The sequence below is a fragment of the Coffea eugenioides genome, chromosome 4 (assembly GCF_003713205.1).
Source record: "Coffea eugenioides isolate CCC68of chromosome 4, Ceug_1.0, whole genome shotgun sequence".
Taxonomy (NCBI): domain Eukaryota; kingdom Viridiplantae; phylum Streptophyta; class Magnoliopsida; order Gentianales; family Rubiaceae; genus Coffea; species Coffea eugenioides.
The window spans coordinates 22,360,781-22,380,574 of NC_040038.1; the positions used below are offsets into that span (position 1 = coordinate 22,360,781).

Here is a 19,794-nt window from a genome sequence, read left to right on the forward strand (position 1 = left end):
TTTATAAATGTATATGATGATTATGTATAAATGTATTAATATAATTAATATAAATGTATTAATATATTAATTTATTAATATTATGTATAAATGTATAATTAATATTGTTTATAATTTATAATTTTTATTGTTTAAATATTTATATGCATTTATGCATTTATAATACATTTATAAATATTTATAAATAAATATATTTATATATTTATATAAAAATATATAAATGTATTATATTATATATAATACATAATATACATATATTTATAAATGTATAAATGTATAATTAATATAAATGTATATATTATAAATGAATATTATATAAATGTATAATTTATAATTTATAAATATATATGATGATTATGTATAACTGTATTAATATAATTAATATAAATGTATTAATGTATTAATATTATGTATAAATGTATTATTAATATTGTTTATAATTTATAATTTTTATTGTTTAAATATTGATATATATTTATGCATTTATAATACATTTATAAATAAATATATTTATATAGGTATATAAAAATATATAAATGTATTATATTATATATAATACATAATATAAATATATTTACAAATGTAATAATTGTATATTATTATAAATGAATATTATATAAATATATAAATATATAAATTAATATATTATAAATATATAAATATATAATATTATGTATAAATGTATTAATATAATTAATATAAATGTATAAATGTATTAGTATTATGTATAAATGTATAATTAATATTGTGTGTTAATATTATGTATAAATGTATTATATTATACATAATACATAATATAATTGTATATAAATATACATAAATATATATACATAAATGTGTAATATATATAATATGTATTGTATATATTAAATATATATTATATAATATTTATATAAATGTATAATTACATATTTATATTAATATTAATTTATATGGTATATAATATTTATATAAATATATAAAAATATATTTTAAATAAAATAAAATATTTATAATATGTTTAAATAAATATATAAATATATAATATATGTAATAAATTTTTGAGGGTGAGGGACTCAAAAATTCAAAAATTTTTTTTGAGGTTACCGGCGGCGCCGGAATAAGTGATCGGCACCGGGAGACGGAATAAGTGATCGGCACCGGGAGAGGTGGTGGAGGTGGTGTCTGGTGTGGTGGGTTGGGTGAGGGAGGAAGAAAAGTTTTTGAGAAATTTTTTGTGTATAGATTTTTGAAGTGTGTAGGTAATAAACTTTGAAAAGTTTTTTGGGGTTCCTGTAGCAAAAGTTGTTAAAAAACTAGTAGCTAAAAAACTTAGTAAAAAACTAGGGTGCCAAACAGGCCCGAAGTTTAACTACTCATGAATGATATAACAATCAAACTTACAGATTATTAATGCAAAACATCATAAAGTACAAGTACAAGAAGGTTAAGAAAAGCTTAGCCAAGTTAATGGTGAAGCCTTCCAATTTCTGCTATGTCTTTCATTGAAAATGATTAGAAGTGAAGTCTCCAAATGCTTCCTCAAGAATCTTCTAGCTAGAGAGAAAAAAATGTTACAAGAAGAAAAACTAGCTATGTATGGTTCCTCCTTTGCTTCTCCCTTGTGTCTCTGCATAAAAGGTGGCAGAAAGGCATTTTTTTTTCTCCTTCATGATTTCAACCACATAGATTTTGTAAAGGAAGTCAAAAGATATGTTATTTTGACTTGTCAATAACTCATTTTGTCTTCTCTTTTATTGCAGAAGCATGTGCCACAGAATTCTCTCTCCCAAGATAGCTGGAAAGTTGTGTTAAAGGTGAGAAAAAAAGGTTGTGCCACTTGCAGAAGAGAGAGGCAGATCCGAGGGGTGAGGAACGATCCGAGGCCTTTCTCTTATGGATCCGTGCTCGGATCGTATGACTTCAGATGTACTGCTCCAGAAATAAAGACGAGGGCTCGGATCGCCATTTGTATGCTGGTTAATTTTTCAGTTTTTTACTTCTTTTCTTTTTCTTCAATTTTGCTCCTAGTATCCTTGTACTTTATCCTCCAGATGATCCTTACATTTTTTGTTATCTTGTGCATGAATTCCATCTATTAAAATCCTTCACATTTTAACAAAATTAACAGTTAATCCACTCATTTATCAAATTTTGAACACTTAAACAATATTTAAGCAATTATCACCAAAAGAGTTGAAATATGGCTTTAATCTTCCCAAAACATACCAAAAGTTCATACCAAACTTGTACAAAATGTATGTTAAATATTCACTTATCACCTACCATATAAGGGCTATTCCTCTGTCAAATTTCATGCAAAAATTCGTACAGAAGGTCAGTTAACAAAGTCACTAAAGTTCCAAGAATTTCCAAGGCAAACCTCCCTTGTACTTCCGTTTTCCTTTTTCTAACTTTTGGCCAATGAAATCCACTCAAATCTGGTTCATTTATGAAGACAAGGTCTAATAAACATTCAAAATACATTTGGTAGGTGATTGATACCAAAAGTTTCAAAATAACAAGTCCCAATTTGAAATAAGCCATTGGCTAACCCAAAATTAGGGTTTTCAATCACTAACGCAGTTCTGTAATTCGGCCACAACTCACTCAATTCAATTTGAAATTGGGCGTGGTTGGTGGCGTTGGAAACTACATTCATAAGACTACAATTTCTCTGAAGAAATCATTTTGAAATTCTATCCATAACTAGCTCATATTTGAGCAACAAGTCACAATACATAACAGGTTTTCTAACACAGCAGTGAAACAAGACAGTTAACTTTGAAAGGCTGGTACGGTTCACTCAAGTTGAATCAGGGAATGCATTTTATACCGTTAGAAAACTGGAGGTGTCTAGTTTCTAGTGCCACAAACGGTACTCGATTTTGAAGTCGAAGAAAAGAGTTATAATCATTTGAAATTCGCTGCCAGAGTAACTCTGGACGCGTTTTCCAGCCATGAAGAATTTCGAAATCCAGACATTTACCCAACCAAATCAAGTGATTTTTGGTGAAAACTTTCCACACAACCTATACAACATATTTACATCAAAATCAAGACAATTTGACCACAAAAAATTGCACCAAAAGGTGCGGCAAGGACAGGGCAGAACCGGCCCTTCTTCAATTTCAACTTCCTTTGAGTTTCTTTCTACTCTTTCAACTTAAATCCACTAGATTAACACTTAATCAACATAAATATCATTCAAAATCATCAAATCAGTCCAACAAGTCCATTGTGAGATTTCATAGAGCCCACTCATATGATTTTCAATAATCCAAAATTACCCACATGAAGTTTCGAGTTTCTAAGTGTAATCTAACTTACAAAAGTTAAGATTCAAGGATTGGATGATTAACTACCTCCTTAGATGATGAACTCTCTTCCTAGTCCAAGATGATCTCCAAGTGGTTTCGAGTTTGTGGTAGAAATTTGAAGTGATTTGGTGTAAGAAAGTGAGGTGAAATGATGAAGGTTTTGCTCCTTCTTCTCCTTGGTGTTGTTCGGCCACAATGAGAGAAAAGAGAGAGAGTGTTGCAGCTGCAAAAGCTTCTTGAGTAAGCTTGGTAGGTGAGAGGTTTAAGTGCTCAAAAGTCAACCCTCCAATAGTATGCGTGCGCGCGCGTTTCGTGCTCGTTTCCTCTCGAGTTCGTTTCACTTGTGCACTAAATCTCTAATACACTTCCATTCATACTATTATTATTCACTCTTAATAGTCTAAAAATAAAGGTCTAAAGTCCTTCAATTAATCACGCGCGCAAAAATGCGTACTTCTGATTTGTGCGCGATAAAGCGAAATTTCTAAGGAATTCTTATAACGATAGTATAACTAACTAATACTTGAGTACTTAAATATGAAAATAACCCTTTTAGGATAAACCAATAAATAAGTGAATAAATCGGTAAAATAAAATAAATTACGAGTCCTCACAAGTTTAGCAGCTTTATATAGAGATTTTGCTGTTGTAATTGGGTAGAGAATAATGATTATAATCAAACAGATTTGGGATCATTCCCAATTTGTTTCCCCTCTCCCAAATTTCCTCCATTGTTACTCATCCTCGTCATTTCCTGCCTTTTTTTTACTCTGTATCGTTTTCTTTTTTTTTTTTTTTTTTTGTCAGCATAGAGGTATCTGGGTCCATGGACTAGTTACCGTATGACCCAACTATTCCTCTGCGGGTCGGGAGAGGCCACCCAACATCACCGACTGTTGCACCCAGGATTCGAACCTTTGCAGTGGTACTCACCTAACTAGGCTACTACCACTCTCTGTATCGTTTTCTTATCTTGTCATTTCCTGCCATTTTCTGTATCTTCTTCTCTTAATATCAATATATGAATTTTGAGCTATTTTCCTGTTGATCTTATTGATATCAATATATTATGAGAAAAATGCAATTTTGGTACCTAAACTTTGACGCACGAGCGGTTTTAGTCCCTAAATTTTGGACGAAAACAAATTTGGTACCCGAACTTTCAAATTTTGAGCACATTAAGTACCCTTGACGATTTTTTCCCAAATTGTTACCGGAAAAAGCCATGTGACTGTCACGTGTCCGGCCAAAATGGAATAAAAAAAGATCAAAAATGCAGTTTTGGTACCTAAACTTTGACGCACGAGCGGTTTTAGTCCCCAAATTTTGGACGAAAACAAATTTGGTACCCGAACTTTCAAATTTTGAGCACATTAAGTACCCTTGACGATTTTTTCCCAAATTATTATCGAAAAAAGCCATATGACAGTCACGTGTCCGGCCACAATTGTATAAAAAAAGGCCCAAAAAATATCAAATGCCATTCTAATACTAAGTATTAAATTTAAGGACTAATAGCGTAATAAAGAAAAAATCCAAGGACTAAATAACATCACATGAGTCAACAAAACCCAAGAACCGATACAAATGAGCTCCAATTCCAGACAAATTTTGTGACTTGATTCTTAGATTAATGTACTGGAATTGGAGCTCATTTGTATCGGTTCTTGGGTTTTGTTGACTCATGTGATGTTATTTAGTCCTTGGATTTTTTCTTTATTAGGCTATTAATCCTTAAATTTAATACTTAGTATTATAATGGCATTTGACATTTTTTGGCCTTTTTTTATACAATTGTGGCCGGACACGTGACTGTCATATGGCTTTTTTTGGTAACAATTTGGGAAAAAATAGTCAAGGGTACTTAATGTACTCAAAATTTGAAAGTTTGGGTATCAAATTTGTTTTCATCCAAAATTTGGGGACTAAAACCGCTAGTACGTCAAAGTTTAGGTACCAAAACTGCATTTTTTGCCTTTTTAATTCCATTTTGGCCGGACACGTGACAGTCACATGGCTTTTTCCGGTAACAATTTGGGAAAAAATCGTCAAGGGTACTTAATGTGCTCAAAATTGAAAGTTCGGGTACCAAATTTGTTTTCGTCCAAAATTTGGAGACTAAAACCGCTCGTGCGTCAAAGTTTAGGTACCAAAACTGCATTTTTCTCATATATTATTGCCTTGGACAGTTACCATCAAATTCTGATTGCCATTCCATTTGCCAATTTTACTCTATTGTCCTTGGCTTGGTACCATCACAAATTCAAACCACCTCCGTCACCAAGTTTTGCCTCCCGATGGCAATTAGGACTTTAGGAAGACCAAAATTTCCCATCCAACTAAATTCAATCCACAATTTTAACCAAGAATTCCCAAACCCAGTATTCAAACAATTCTCCACAGATCCAAAAAAAGCCCTAACTTCGATCCCGCGAAAATCCCATGAAAGGAACCTAATTTCCCTTTCAGGTCTCTTTCGCAGGTATGGTTTTCAACCATCTCAAATCAGCAATTTCCTCAAAAGTAATCAATTTTTACTCAATTTGAAGCCGTCCCATGTCCAAAAGTCCCTCAAAATTCTCTTATCTTTGAAACCCTCACAAGAATTTCTTTCTTCTGTTGTATATAGTTGTCCTAGTATTTTAGACTTTGATTTTCTTGAAAAATGGGAAACCAAGTTTTCTGATATGGGAATCTCTAATTTTACATCTTCAGCCATCAGGAATATTTTTGAGGTTTCTAGGAGATTTGAGTTGGGACCAGATGATGCTTTAAGGTGTGTAATGTGTTTAAAAGGTTTAGGGTTTAGTGAGAGTACTGTGGTTAATGTTTTGGAGGCATTTCCCTTGGTGATCATGATGGATGAAGATAGAATTCGCGATAAAATGGTATTCTTGATGGATATTGGTTTTGAAAAAGATGATGTTGATCGTATTATTCGCCTGTTTCCATTTTCTATGGCATTTGAGGTTGGGAAAAAGATGAAACCATTGTTTGATGAATTTGAGGATCTTGGTTTTAGCTTGGATGTGGTTAGGTGGGAGGTCCTTAGAGACCCTCGAGTGCTTGGTATGGAAGTTGGTGAGCTTACACAGTGTTTGAAAATGCTGAGGAGTTTGAAATGTAGAACTGTGATTAAGGAGAATATTTTCCGTATTGGAGCTTTTAGGGCCGGGTATGAAGTGAAAATGAGGGTTGATTGTTTGAGGAAATATGGGTTGACATATAGGGATGCTTTTACAGTGTTGTGGAAAGAGCCAAGGGCACTCCTGTATGAGATAGTGCACATTGAGAAGAAAATTGATTTTCTTCTGCAAACTATGAAATTTGATGTTTTCTGTCTGGTTCAAGTTCCAGAGTACTTGGGGGTAAACTTTGAGAAAAAGGTTGTGCCCCGATACAATGTGATAGAATATTTGAGCTCAAGTGGTAGGCTTGGGGATGAAGTAGGATTGAGGGGCTTGATTAAGCCTAGTCGGTTGAGGTTTTACAATCTCTATGTGAAGCCTTATCCAGAGTGTAAGAAATTATATGGGAGATATGCAGCAGCTGAAGTTAAAAGTAGGCATCCAGCTGGAATGTGGAAGCTTTTCCAACCACAAAAGCATTCAGAATCTAGAGAAGATGTTGAAAACATCAGGTCTTTCATGGAGTCTATAACTTAGTTCAAGGTTTTGTATGATTTCCCAGACAAATGCTAGGGAGAATACTAGTTGTATATCAGTTTAAGGTATATCAGTTTTCCATGTCATTGTTTCTGCAAATAATCTGATATAACCATTTGGAATTGATTTTTCACCATTTTCTTTGATTAACTAACTTATGCTTCTGCTGTTAGGCTTGATATTGATCAAGAATACAAGTTAATAGAAAATATGGTCTGAAAGAAAATCATTGTCACTATGATTCAACTTCTTCAAGGAAAAGACTTCAATGTCTTCAAATATTGCTTTCTCCTCTAGCTGATTTACTAAGACAAATGGATCATTCCATTGCACTCAGGTGTCATGCCACACTGTAAAAAAGAGCTAATCTTGCCTTTCATTGTTTTGTGAACTTTTCTCAGAGTTAGGCTTATCGTTTCAGTTCAGTAGATGATTGGATGTGGGAGGCACTGTGCTTATATCATGAAGATACTTCCTGTCATTGCAGGTCAGTGCTGTTTTGCTTTACTGGAACTGAAGTTGGGTTGCTATTAAAAAAGACGATGTGCTATCAAACTGACTTTCTTTCTGGTTAAGAGTTATATTTTCAATGACACACTGATTGCCAAGATGTAATTTAATGTGACAGTGCTCTGTTATGTCAACACTCACACACACACATAATATCAAACAGCTATTGCTGATCGAACAATTCAATTGCTCTTTGTCTGTGTGCATGTGGAGCTGTATATATCTTTGGTTTATGATTCCAGAACTTGGAAACTGTTCATTTGTGAAGGCTTCTTGGGTGTGTGGATTAAGTTAAATGGGATTGACCTTAATATTTGTTCTTTCTGGCAGTTGTAGGCATCAGTGCTATCCAAATGCAATGGTCTTTTTACTCGAGTGCTTGTCATTTTAGACAAGAACTTCCAGCTTCTGAAGTACTAAATGTTGATCACCTTCAAGAAATAATTGTTGCATCATTTTGCAAGGTTATTGAGATCGTGCAATTAAAAAAAAAAATAATAAATAAACTGCAGATAAAGAGATGTAGAGAGAGCAACAGAATATGAAAAAGGGGGAAGGTGAAATATTTGATAAACAATAATCTGATACCTTTTTTGGTTGTAGCCAATTAGGCTTGATTAGTCATGGTTGAGACAGGAAACAATAAGGATTGAGTTTTTTTTTTTCCTGCTGCTGCTTATTATTCTTTAAATGCTCAACTGGGTTTGGAGGTTTCTGAGCATGTGTGAAGACTATTTGGAATCATTTTCTGAAATTTACATTTTTTTGGAATTTTTTATTTAGAATTAATTGTGTATTGTGGTGGTGATTTTTTTGTTTTTTTTATCATACTTCTTATGACACTTACTTTTTACCCAACTACAATGTTGTAGGGAGATATATTATCTATTTTGCTCTTATTTTGATGTGTGGCCTCTAATTTAACAATTGTCCTTTTTGTAAATTGTCTTTTGTTCTCTTTTGATCATATATCATTGGTCTGCTTGTCTTGGCTTTCTTTCCACCAAAGGTCATTGGCCTTTCATTTCCCACCTTTCTGTGGAGTGGATAACAATATAAAAATTTGGTCAATAATAGTTGAAGTGCTGATATTTTCCTGAGTGTTCCTAAAATTTAGGCTTCATGTCAACTAATCAATCATATTTTTGCAGGTTTACAAAGTTTTTTAGTTTCAGAAATTTAGCATGATCCATTTATAGTATGGACATTATTGGCCTAACATAAGACATAAATAAAGGAAGGTATGAAATCAATATACAGCTACTGGTTTCATTAGACAGTGGAAACTATTGTAGTACATGCTATCATCTGTGTACAGATATTTTTTTCCTCATATTCATTAATCTTGTGATGTATCTTAGCAGGGCAATCAAATAATGTTCAGCCAAACTGCCAGAGAATAGTTACTCATGATTGCTGAGGTTAGTTTCCAACATGAAGTGTGAATGAAATGCAAAAAATGTTTATCACTTACTTTAGCTCTTTTTAGATATGACTGGTCGCAAGAGAGAAATTACAGTCAGTTTTCTTTGTTTTGGTTGTTTGCTGAGTCACTCCCAATGTTAATTTTTTTCTTTGTTTTAGTTGTTTGGTGTGTTGCCATTATCACCAGTGAAGTTGGACCTGCTGACTGCCTCAAATATTCTGTTCTCCTGAATTTTAGTTTAATTTGGTTGCTCTTATGAAAACTGATAGCGTATGTATATTGCCAAAAAATACAAAGCAATTTTTTTCCCTTAATTCGGAGAAAGTTATCTGTCTGAAGTTAAGTGGTTGAGTTTTTGTTGCATTTGGGGCATAAATATTAAGTCCTCGAGACAAAACCACAATCACATCTGTCTATGTTTACAATAATTGGTTGGAATAATTATGTAAGAAAATTGGTAGATCCCAGTTTAAGTTTAAGATAGGTGAGGGAGCATAATGTAAGTGTTCGGTTACTTAAGTGGGATTGCTTTAACTAATGAGCTCTTATGATTCACTTGAAGATAACGTTGAGGATGAGTTGTTTAATGCTATATTTGTCAGTGGGGATTATGTTACTTTGAGGTGGATGGTTGGTAATAGTAGTTATTTGGACCAGGATATGATGATAATGTGCAATCATAAGGTATTTATAAATCTGGAAAATATTTTTTTCTGGATTATATATAGTTTAATGTTTGCTTCATGATTTGGCCAGGCAGAAAAGTGAAATTTGATAAATGATTCAACTTGTCCTTGTGTATATCATTGTGCGTTTTTATGGTAAGAAGTTGAATTTTTTGTCATAAATATGTATTGCATTGCACAAGGAAGAAACTGTTTCATGAACCATTTCTTACCAGTGAGGTTTAAAACCAAAATCGTTACCTTGTATGCTATATCTTACTAATTTTTTCTTTATCACCTAATGGAATTGGTCCATTATGTTCAGGTAGTACTTGAGGGACCTAATATTCCGTGTTTTTTTCAAACTAATTTTTAGTGTTTGGATTACTTTCTGGGGTTTCAAAAACTTTTGCTATATGTGATTCCTGTTGATTTTTAAGGTGTGCATGCGAGAAGAATTCGAGTTATTGGAGAAGTAACATGTAATGATCGCTGCTCATGGGAACCTTTGGGATCAGTCATAATGTATCTTGACAAAGCTAACTTCCCAAGAGGTGAGGAGTCAAATTGATTGGAATTGTTAACATGTTGTCATTATCTTAATTTTGTACGGTTTAAGAGACATTTGAGCCTTTCCATTATCAGGTTATATAGGTTTGGAACTTTCTACTGGTACACCCATGCTTTACGAATTCGAGGATGGAAGCCTAATTCAAAAGGGAAACCCAGAGGCACCAATGCTGGGGTTCATGCTTAACACTAGGTATGCAGTTTTCTAATAAGAGGAAAAGAACGAAGAAAAATAAGGTTTCTAATAGTTATTTCCTTTTTTTTTCATTGTATCCTGTAATGATTAAAGATATCAGCCACTTATGAATTTACACTCAAAGTAATGTTGACAAATTTTTTTTTTTAAATTGTGCATATTTCTCGTTTTTGTGTGCTCACCAGTATGTATGGTGTGTATTACTTGAAGTGGAAAGATACATAGATTTGTGTTTTTTTGGCTCCTTTCTGTAGATGTCAGCATGTTTGAGTGATGTATCCTTTCACCCTATTCCATTCGTATTTCCAGATTTTGAAGGAATTAGCTGTTGTATCTTCAAATTTACTCTATTTGGATTAAGAAAGTAATTTTTTTTCTCTTCAAATTGTTGATTTAAAAGCTTGTTGTTTTCTTCAATCAACAGTGAGTAATGAATGTACTTCAACTTCAGAAAGAACAAGGCAGGGACGCTATTTGAAGATCAAATGAAGCTGCAAAGAGCTCTCTATAAAATGAGATGATTGACTTTGATTAGTGAGAGAAGTCGGCCTTGAAGAGTGACTCAGAATCATGTGTCAGTATGTCATACAAAGGCTAATTCAGCAGCATTTTTGTGGCAATATAGCTTTTGTTTGAGCAAGTAATGAGACAAATTCACTGAAATTCTTTGAATTCCAGCAAAAATGAGGCTACATCTTTACCAAATGGTAACTGTTGGGGAGACTTGTCCACTTCAGTAACTGCAGAAAATGTGTGTATGTTTGTCCTGTTTTGTTTCTTAAGTGCTGGAACTGGTGGATGAAGCTGTAGATGCCGTAGGAAGAGTGGATAGATTTCTTGTTTGTCAATTTCCAATTTATTTTCTTGTAAGATTACAAATAGTTTCTTATATGATATTTATGCTCTTATGAGTGTTTATTTTGTACAAAACAAAGTAGAACCAGGAAATAAGAGAGGTTCTTGATTGGTGGAAAAATAACCATTATGGTTTTGATCTTATCAATATTTATTTTAAGCCAACAACTCATTAATCATGTTGCATGAGTCAGTCAGGCATTTTATGACGAGTATATGTGCTCAGATAGGAATGTAAAAAGTTTTTTTGTTATCGGGTGCGATTTATGCCTCCTAGCTGCTCCATTCAATGTGAAGTACATTGGTTATAATTTTGGTCTCCACGCAATTATCCCTTCATACACGAACACAATAACCAATAAATTTGAACATTAGTCAATTTTGTTAATCATATGATAGATCTGATGTCTCAGGAGATAGTTATCATGAGATTAAGTGTAGTTTACTCCTTTTTAAAACAAATGAAGATGGAGCAAAGACACTTCATGAGATTAAGTGTAGTTTACTCCTTTTTAAAACAAATGAAGATGGAGCAAAGACACTTCATGATGGGTGATGCTATGAAGTCATTAATCATTCCTTTTCAGGATGTTTCAAACCTTTTCAACTTTCGCGTGCACAGAACAACTTAAACATCATTTAAATTCTTTGGAATGAGGGAAATCAGGAATATGCTAGAATCCAAATGAAGTTAAAATGATAGATCTTTACATAAGATACTAGCAATTGTATTGGCATTTTCGACCTTGATCAATTGTGTGAAGGTTATAATGTCTACATATTTGTAAATTAATTTCACGAATAGTGTGCCATCATATTGTGTTGGTTAGACATCCGAAAACTAGATCTCGGCCTTGGGTCCTTGTAGTTGTCTCTTGACCAATGCTGTGTAAATGCCATTCCTACTTAACAGCTCATCGTGAGTTCCACTTTCAACTATCTGACCATCAGAAACCACTGCAACTGTGTCCGCACTTTTTACAGTTGAAAGCCTATGAGCTATGACAAGAACTGTCCTTCCCTTCATTAGTGAATCCATGGCGTCCTACATAAAGCATCACAATATTCAGGGTATACAGTTTGAGGAAGCTCATGATTTTAGAGAAGAAATACATCAAGCTTTTCGCATCAGACCTGAACTAGGTATTCACTTTCGGCATCCAAAGCACTGGTAGCCTCGTCCAAAAGTAGAATTCTTGGGTTCATCAGCAGAGCTCTAGCAATTGCAATTCTCTGTTTCTGACCTCCTGAAAGCCGTACTCCACGTTCTCCCACATGGGTTTGATATTTGTCAGGAAAATTACATACAAATTCATGTGCATTGGCCATTTTCTGCTCAGTATATAGAAAGACAATCAGCAGACATATATAAGCCAGTCCCAGGCCATGAGGCATCTGAGGTGGAACTACTTACTGCTGCATTTTCTACATCAGCACTGCTGGCTTTTCCATCCAGACCATATGCAATATTCTCTTCAATAGAACAGTTGAAAAGAACAGGTTCCTGGCTGACTATGCTAATCTGTACTTTCAACAATGCATGACAATTTTACTAAAACCCACATGAATGAATTGGAAATTGTATACAGATGTTGTCTATTGAGGTCCAAATGTCCAAGAGTTGTCTTCTCAATTTGATAAGGGACATCTCAATCCACGAACAGTGGTGAAGTGATTATTTCCTTCACACTTGAAGAGGAGCAGTTTAGAAGTTAAATTACCTTTCTATGTAGATGCTGGTGGGCTATTTCTACCAGAGGAACCCCATTCAACAAAATTTTTCCTTGAACAGGGTCATAAAACCTTTCAATCAAGTTCGCTATTGTTGTCTGCAGCATAGAAAGAGAGAGAAAGTGGTGAATATGGTATTTATGGTGCATATATTGGACTTTTGAATTTTCAATCCAGTTCAAAGTTTGATCTATTATACAGTATACTGCAAGCTTGAGTTATGGGGTGCATGACCAAGAAGTGATACCTTTCCACCACCACTTGGACCAACCAGTGCAACCTTTGAACTGGGTTGCAGTTTCAAAGTTATTCCCTGAGTTCAGAATGAACAAACTGTAGTAAGGATTATCTTTAGTTTCAATGCTGCTAAAATTCCATCAGAACTCATAATAGGGGAGGCATGATCTACCTTGAGGACCATATGCTTAGGACGGGATGGATAGGCGAACCAGACATCATCCAGTTCCACTTCTGCATCTTGATCACTACGATAGGAAAATTAAATAAGATAAAGTTTAGCATCTTCAGCCATAGTTGAATAAGATAATAGTAATGTGACTAAAGAAGCACACTTGGCTGATATATATTTGGACTAGCAATTAGAGAAGTTAATTATGAACTAAGGAACATCGTAAAGAAGCAGAACAGGAGGGGAAGAATCTGAAAACAAGATAGATATTGCATGCATATAACTAAAAGGAGGAAGTACCATAGGAGCATTTGTGGTGATTGTTATAGAGGAGAAAATACTGCATTTGAGTGGCAGATGAGTATCTAAGGGAAAACCATAGCAGTTTCTACCTCTTTCAAATGCTCTCTGCCTTTTTTAACCAAGGTGTAAAAAGGAAAAATCTTGGACTTCAATTGTAAATTGCTAACTTGTTGCACCTTGAAATATAGAGGATTCCGAAGGGCTCTAATGCAAATTTAGCTTTCACCCAAGATCTATAGGATTTCAAGTCCTGTGCTCAATATTCTCTGTTCTATACTTTGATTTTTTCTAATAAAAGGGGGATAGCATCAAGTTGTAATGCACTTGACATATTTGTATTACTTCCTATTACTTATGCATGCTAGGTGAGAAAATGACTTTGTGCAGTCTGAAATGTTTTATAAGGAAGTACACATAATGAAGGAGTCAGTAAAATGAAAATGATTTTCAAACTCAGTCAATTCTTTTTGAAAGCATAGCTAAGAGATATATTCGTGAAAGCTACAACTCCTTTTTCTACATGGAAAATGACAATAATCCTTCTATCCCACACTTGAGCTTCTTCTGAGAAAGTAAAAGATGAGCAACTAAGTAAAGAATGAAGTATCAAATGTTGGACTGACCCCAATGGACACTTGTTTCCTGATTTTGGCATTGATGAGACACGATCCAAAAGCTGAAAAACCCTCCTACTTGCTCCTGCAGCTTTCATAGCTACTGTGTACAATCCAGATAGTCCAGATACAGAAGATCCAACTGCAAGTTGTAAGGAGTAAACCATGTCAACAGGAAGTTCCATATTTGCTTGTGTAAGAAAGATTTTGCTAATACTTCCATTATAAAGAAATGCTTAAAAGGATGAAAAAATAGCACAGATCACCACTGCATGCTTAATATAAGTGGAGGCAGGGCATTACCAGTTAAGCTATAAAGGATGAATGAAGTAAGATCCCCGGGACTCATAGAACCTTTGATTGTTAGAGTGGCTCCATATATCACTACAACAATGACAGAGAGTGTTGATGCAGCATTTAGACTTCCAAAAAACAGACCAACAGCCTTCTGCACCCGAAGCACAAGATACTATAATGAGTCTTGCAATCCTAATATTTATACAACATCGCTATATAATTAATCTGGCAGAGAAAGAGACTATTCTTTTCTCTCTAACTCCTTAAAAATACACAAGCGCTCTAATCTACTTGTAAGCCATGTCCTTCTTATGAGTATAACTCATTAATCTATCACAGAAAGCATCTTCAATTTGTCTATAGTTGAAAAGAAAGCATTGGGGGAACTTACTGCCTGTTTGAGTCCAAGCTGTAGTGTCTCGTCTACTTTCTCTGAGTAGCGTGACATCTCAAAATCTTCCTGAGCAAAGGATCTAACCGTACGTATGGCACCAAATGTTTCCTGAACAAAACTCAAGAGATTCTCAGGGAAAAAATGGGAGAGGACAAAAAGTGGTAAGTTTCTCAGGGCATGGAATCTCAAATAACCTGTGCATCTATTGACTAATTAACACATTTGAGTCCATTGATATTATAGGTTTTTACCAAATTAAGTAATACTTGGAGCCTATCGCTGATGAAAACTGAACCTAACAAACAGTCAAAGGTCCTTGTTCCTGGTCTTACAAACTCACTCCCCCTCCCTCTTACAAAGCTTAAAAAGAATTTCTTCATTGAGAATGGTAACTACTAAGAGCAGTTAAACATAGGACATAATGTAAGATTTTAGATCCCCTACCAGTTTATATCAGCTGAAGGTGCAATTTTGGGTAAAATACTTGTGTGCCTCCTCGCTCATGTACTCCTTAGTTTGACTTGCTAACTTCATTTTTCAAGATTTTTGAGGTCTTTTGTATTTCTCAAGGTGAATTTTTAGTAATGCAACAACCAGATGAAACAGAGACTTCTGTATCACAAAGTTCCAGTTTCCTGATCAACAGTTCAAAACAGCATAAAATTAATACAAGGTTAATGACAGTTGTATCCCATTTATTCAATAAGTTTGTGATACCACTGTCTCTGACCTCATATCAACTTCATATGAAGTTTTGAAGTGTTCATGGGGAAACTATAACTTTGTTGTACAGCAGCCTAATCTGGTAGTTGTACGATGAAAATTTAAGTCAGTATATGAAGCACTGTCAAGGCTTTAGTGTGTGCAACCTTGGAGTTGTTCCATAATCTGGTAGTTTACAACATTATTTAGTGGATTGGTACTAATGCTGAATGCACTAACCTCAGCAATTGAGGAAGCTACGGCAGCAGCAGCTTGAGTCTTGTGAGAAAGTTCACGAAGATAGCGGCCAAATTGACGCACTGCAACAGATATGAGTGGAACAACGGCCAAAGCCAACACTGAGACACAAAGGAGTAAACACAAAGTATGCTAACATGTTAGAGTTTAACAAGAAGAATTAAGTCTATTGAAGTATGCATAAGATATGGCTAGACTTACAAGTCAACTTCCATGATGTTGTCAGCATGAATCCAAGACCTATAAATGCTGTAGAAAGATTCCTCAAAGCTTCTGAAAGGTTGGTAGTGGCAGCATTCTTTATGATCTGAGTATCTTCAGAAAGCCTACTTAGGAGCTCTCCAGTACGAGTAACATCAAAAAAAGCTATCTCCTGGTAAGTTTATAGGAAATGTAAATTGAGTTTATTGGCAAGTAAACAAAGGAGAATGTCACATGTCTGGGATCCATATGATTAAGAAAGAATCAGTAATTGGCCTTCGATAGCTGCTCTGACCTGGTAAATGAGGTGGCTGAACAAGTTCTTTCTCAACCTAGCAACAACCCTTTCACTTGCAGAAGAGAAGAGCCATGCTCGAACTGCTGTGCAAACTGACCTGAAAAGCGCAGAACAATATTGGAGATGGTATTGTTACTAAAATCTTTTGCTTCAGTTGGAAATATTACATTCTTTAAGCGATAATCTTGTCCCACAATATCAGCATTTTGATACAGATATATTAATCCCTTAAATTATTGTCTATGGCAGTCAGAAAAATGCAAAGCCACACTTAAAAACTGCAGGATTCAATTATGGGCATAAAAAACAAAAGCTTTATGCAATCTTGAAAGTGAACATTAAACCCAAAAGGCAATGAATAATACCCAACAATGACTATTAGAAATATATCTAATATGGTATTCTTGACAGCTTCTAAAGCTCGAGATTTCTGTTCAGGTGTATGGAGATCACCAGACACGATATCAATGATTTTCCCCCCAAACTTCGGCTGCAGATGAAATATTTTAAACAATGATAAAGCAACCAGATGATATCTTAAATGGTCAATTTGAGAGACAATAGATAGAATCTGTGCTCACAATCAGTATGCTTGATGTCGATGCAATCAAAAGAGCAACTGTGCCAATAATCAAACTCCCTGCTTCAGGCTTTGCCTGCGAACAGCCAAGTTCTTAACAACTTGTCAAGAATCCAATAAATCTATGAGATTTTACCGGCAAACATTATTGACTTACTAGTGAAAACACTCTAAGGAATCCGACATTTGCGGGCTGAATTTTCAGATAACACAAAATTGGTTAGCTTGATTATTAGCCATTGCTCTTAGCAAGAAGGCGTCATGATCCAGCACACAACTATTATTGTAGAATGGAACTTTTGAATCTTGATTACCTGCACTGCATCTCCATGCTCAAGGTCTGTCAACTGACCATTTTCCTGATCATTTTTCCCTTTCTCTGCCTAGTGTTGGCACAAAAATGAACGAATAAACAAAAGAAATCACCAAGATAATGTATACGCCCATCTATTAAGGCAAATGTTTATGCAGATCGAACATATCCAATAATCCTCATCCCATTACCGAAATAAATTCTTCCGTTTGACTTGGTTATATATCTCTTACTCTTAATCTTTAGCTATTTCAACGGTCTAAACAACAGAATTGCTTAATGACTGTCCAGAAAAAAGTGCTTAATAAGCTGAACCATAAAAGGATAAAGAAATTGAACAAGCTAAAGAAACGAGAATTAAACAGTATAAACTGCAAAATTTAAGAACCCAATAAGAGTTTAGCTGCCAAATTATCTTATTTGAAAGAATCCATCGAAAATGGTTAACTGGAAACTCACATGTTTGTTTAAAAGTGGAGTTCTTCCACCTTTAAAGCCATGCCCATGCATCCCACCAGAGAAGCCGTCCATCAATTTGCTTCTCAGCTTCTTCCTGTTAAACAGAAGATGGGGAGATGCGACTCGGTTAGACTTGACTAGGGGGCATGAGTCGTTGGCGTACCAGGAAAAGGTGATTTACCAACTCCTAAAGAGTGGGGAGTGGGGAGTGGGGACTAAATTCCAAAAGTTGGCTAGTCACTACCTTCAAATGAGTGGGGACCGGGGACAGTAGAAGAGGATATGCCGCCCCAATCGGGGCTAAATCCAGAGGATGGTTCACGGCCACCTTCGCATGCTACCTTATAATATAATAATGGGTGAATTTCAATTTAGTGCTCCAAAATGGACCAAAATATTAATTCAGTCCTTGAAAGTGAATAAATTTCGATTAACCCTTTTAAATTGGAATTTTTGTTCAAATTAAGCTCTTTTGTCAATTCACTATTAATAACATTTAACCAAACTTTGCTACTATAGTGAAATCTACTAATTTTTAGGGATTTTAGAGCAATTTAACTTCTCATCTAAATGAGGTTAAAAAAAAAGTAGAATAGTGCTCTTCTAATTAGATTTGGAAGATTGAAAATAGCAACATTTTTTTTAAGATTAGAAGAGCAATATTTTATCCTTTTTAGCTCATTCATAAATAAGATAATTGCTTTAAAGTCCCTAAAAAATAGGTTGGGTTTCACTTCATTATTAAAGTTTATTCAAATATTATTAACCAAATATGAAATGAGGAAAAGGCATATTCGACACAAAATTCTACATTTAAGGGCTTAATTGTGACTTAATCACTTTTATGGGCTAAATTGACACTTTAGTCTATTTTGAAGGGCTAAATTGAAATTCACCCATTAGTTTGGGGCTTGGTACAAAAGAAAGATATTAGTTAGGTAATTGTTAGATATGGGATTCTAGCTCTTTTTAACTTCTCTAACTTCTCTGTCTTCCTTGTGTAGTATTTTTCCCTTAAAAAAAATAAAAGAAAGTAAAAAAAAGTCAATTAATTATTCTTAAGTAAGTGTTTTTTTTAATGGCAAAACACCATACATGAAGGAGGGATGCTAACCCTAGATTTTATTAAGTAAAATTTGAAAGAAAAATAAGGAGGGGGACTTAAACCTAACCTCTCATACAAATAAAATGTAATTACTGAAAATAAAAAGGAGTGCTACTCCTTTATATGTACCAATATAATATTTGGGAAATTATTCCTATCGAAATTAACTAAACCTTTGATACGAAATGGAAGTTGTTGCATGGTCTGAAAAACTGTATCTGACTCCATAGTCAAAGCTACTAAACCATCTGCCACACAATTTGCCTGTCAATAGACATGAATTAATGACCCATCAAGCTCTCTCAATAACCATTTGATTCTATCAAGAGAATGACACAAAGACCATTTCCCAACTGCATGCCTATTAATAAGATGCACTAAAACAGCGGAGTCAAATTCAACTTTCAAATTATTCAATCCCTTTGATATGTATATCAATAGTTCATGAAGTACAGCAAAACTGTGACAGCCCCACCTCTCCCTAGGGCAAACCCTAGGGTATCAGCGGACTGCCTGCCCATCTCTCGCCGAGGCTCAGTCGAATAAAGAACTAGTAATTCAAGATAACTAATGAAATATCTTCAAGGAAAGAAGTACAAACCCTAATGAAAATATAATCACCACGCTAACTTTCCAAACTTAGAATATAGAGCTAAAAGTCAACTTACCACTCCACACTTAATTTACATGACATACGTCGAACTTACAAATTCAAGTTTACAAGAGTCAAAATAAAGTCTTCTAACAAAAGGGATACAAGCCAAAGTACAAGTTCAAGACAAAAGTTAAACTATGAAAGTTCTTGACCATAAGTCCATCCCAAATCTGTTAAGGAAAACAAAAGGAGTGGGGTGAGTTAAAGCTCAGTGAGGTTCCAAATAAACACGTAAGCACATAGCCAAATAAAGGCGTAATATAAACAAGTAAACACCGTATTATACTAC

General features: G+C 34.4%; 2 protein-coding genes across 7 annotated transcripts; one reads left to right on the plus strand and one right to left on the minus strand.

The window, feature by feature from the left end:
* Positions 1-5,561: 5,561 nt before the first annotated feature.
* Positions 5,562-11,297, plus strand: LOC113767605 (transcription termination factor MTERF15, mitochondrial). 6 transcript variants are annotated; one of them, XM_027311757.1, is made up of 5 exons: positions 5,562-7,029; positions 7,138-7,301; positions 7,386-8,895; positions 10,006-10,119; positions 10,211-10,328. In XM_027311757.1, the coding sequence occupies exon 1, from the start codon at positions 5,597-5,599 to the stop codon at positions 6,962-6,964; it is 1,368 nt and encodes a 455-aa protein (XP_027167558.1). In that variant the 5' UTR covers positions 5,562-5,596; the 3' UTR covers positions 6,965-7,029; positions 7,138-7,301; positions 7,386-8,895; positions 10,006-10,119; positions 10,211-10,328. The 6 variants fall into 6 exon arrangements, 4 of the variants coding, with proteins under 4 accessions (XP_027167558.1, XP_027167556.1, XP_027167557.1 ...); XR_003468032.1 differs by lacking the exon at positions 7,138-7,301 and adding an exon at positions 10,756-11,297 and having other exon boundaries at positions 5,698-5,781; positions 7,366-8,895; XM_027311758.1 differs by lacking the exon at positions 7,138-7,301 and having other exon boundaries at positions 5,709-5,781; positions 6,015-6,939; positions 7,452-8,895.
* A 575-nt stretch (positions 11,298-11,872) lies between these two features.
* On the minus strand, positions 11,873-17,914 carry LOC113767604 (ABC transporter B family member 25-like). Its single transcript, XM_027311754.1, has 17 exons — positions 17,746-17,914; positions 17,288-17,356; positions 17,131-17,166; positions 16,975-17,049; positions 16,759-16,883; positions 16,391-16,490; positions 16,096-16,267; positions 15,877-15,995; positions 14,932-15,042; positions 14,547-14,691; positions 14,253-14,385; positions 13,327-13,402; positions 13,165-13,230; positions 12,908-13,015; positions 12,601-12,708; positions 12,321-12,518; positions 11,873-12,231 (listed from the first exon to the last, which is right to left on the minus strand). The coding sequence occupies exons 1-17, from the start codon at positions 17,815-17,817 to the stop codon at positions 12,028-12,030; spliced, it is 1,917 nt and encodes a 638-aa protein (XP_027167555.1). The 5' UTR covers positions 17,818-17,914; the 3' UTR covers positions 11,873-12,027.
* Between the last annotated feature and the right edge of the window lie 1,880 nt (positions 17,915-19,794).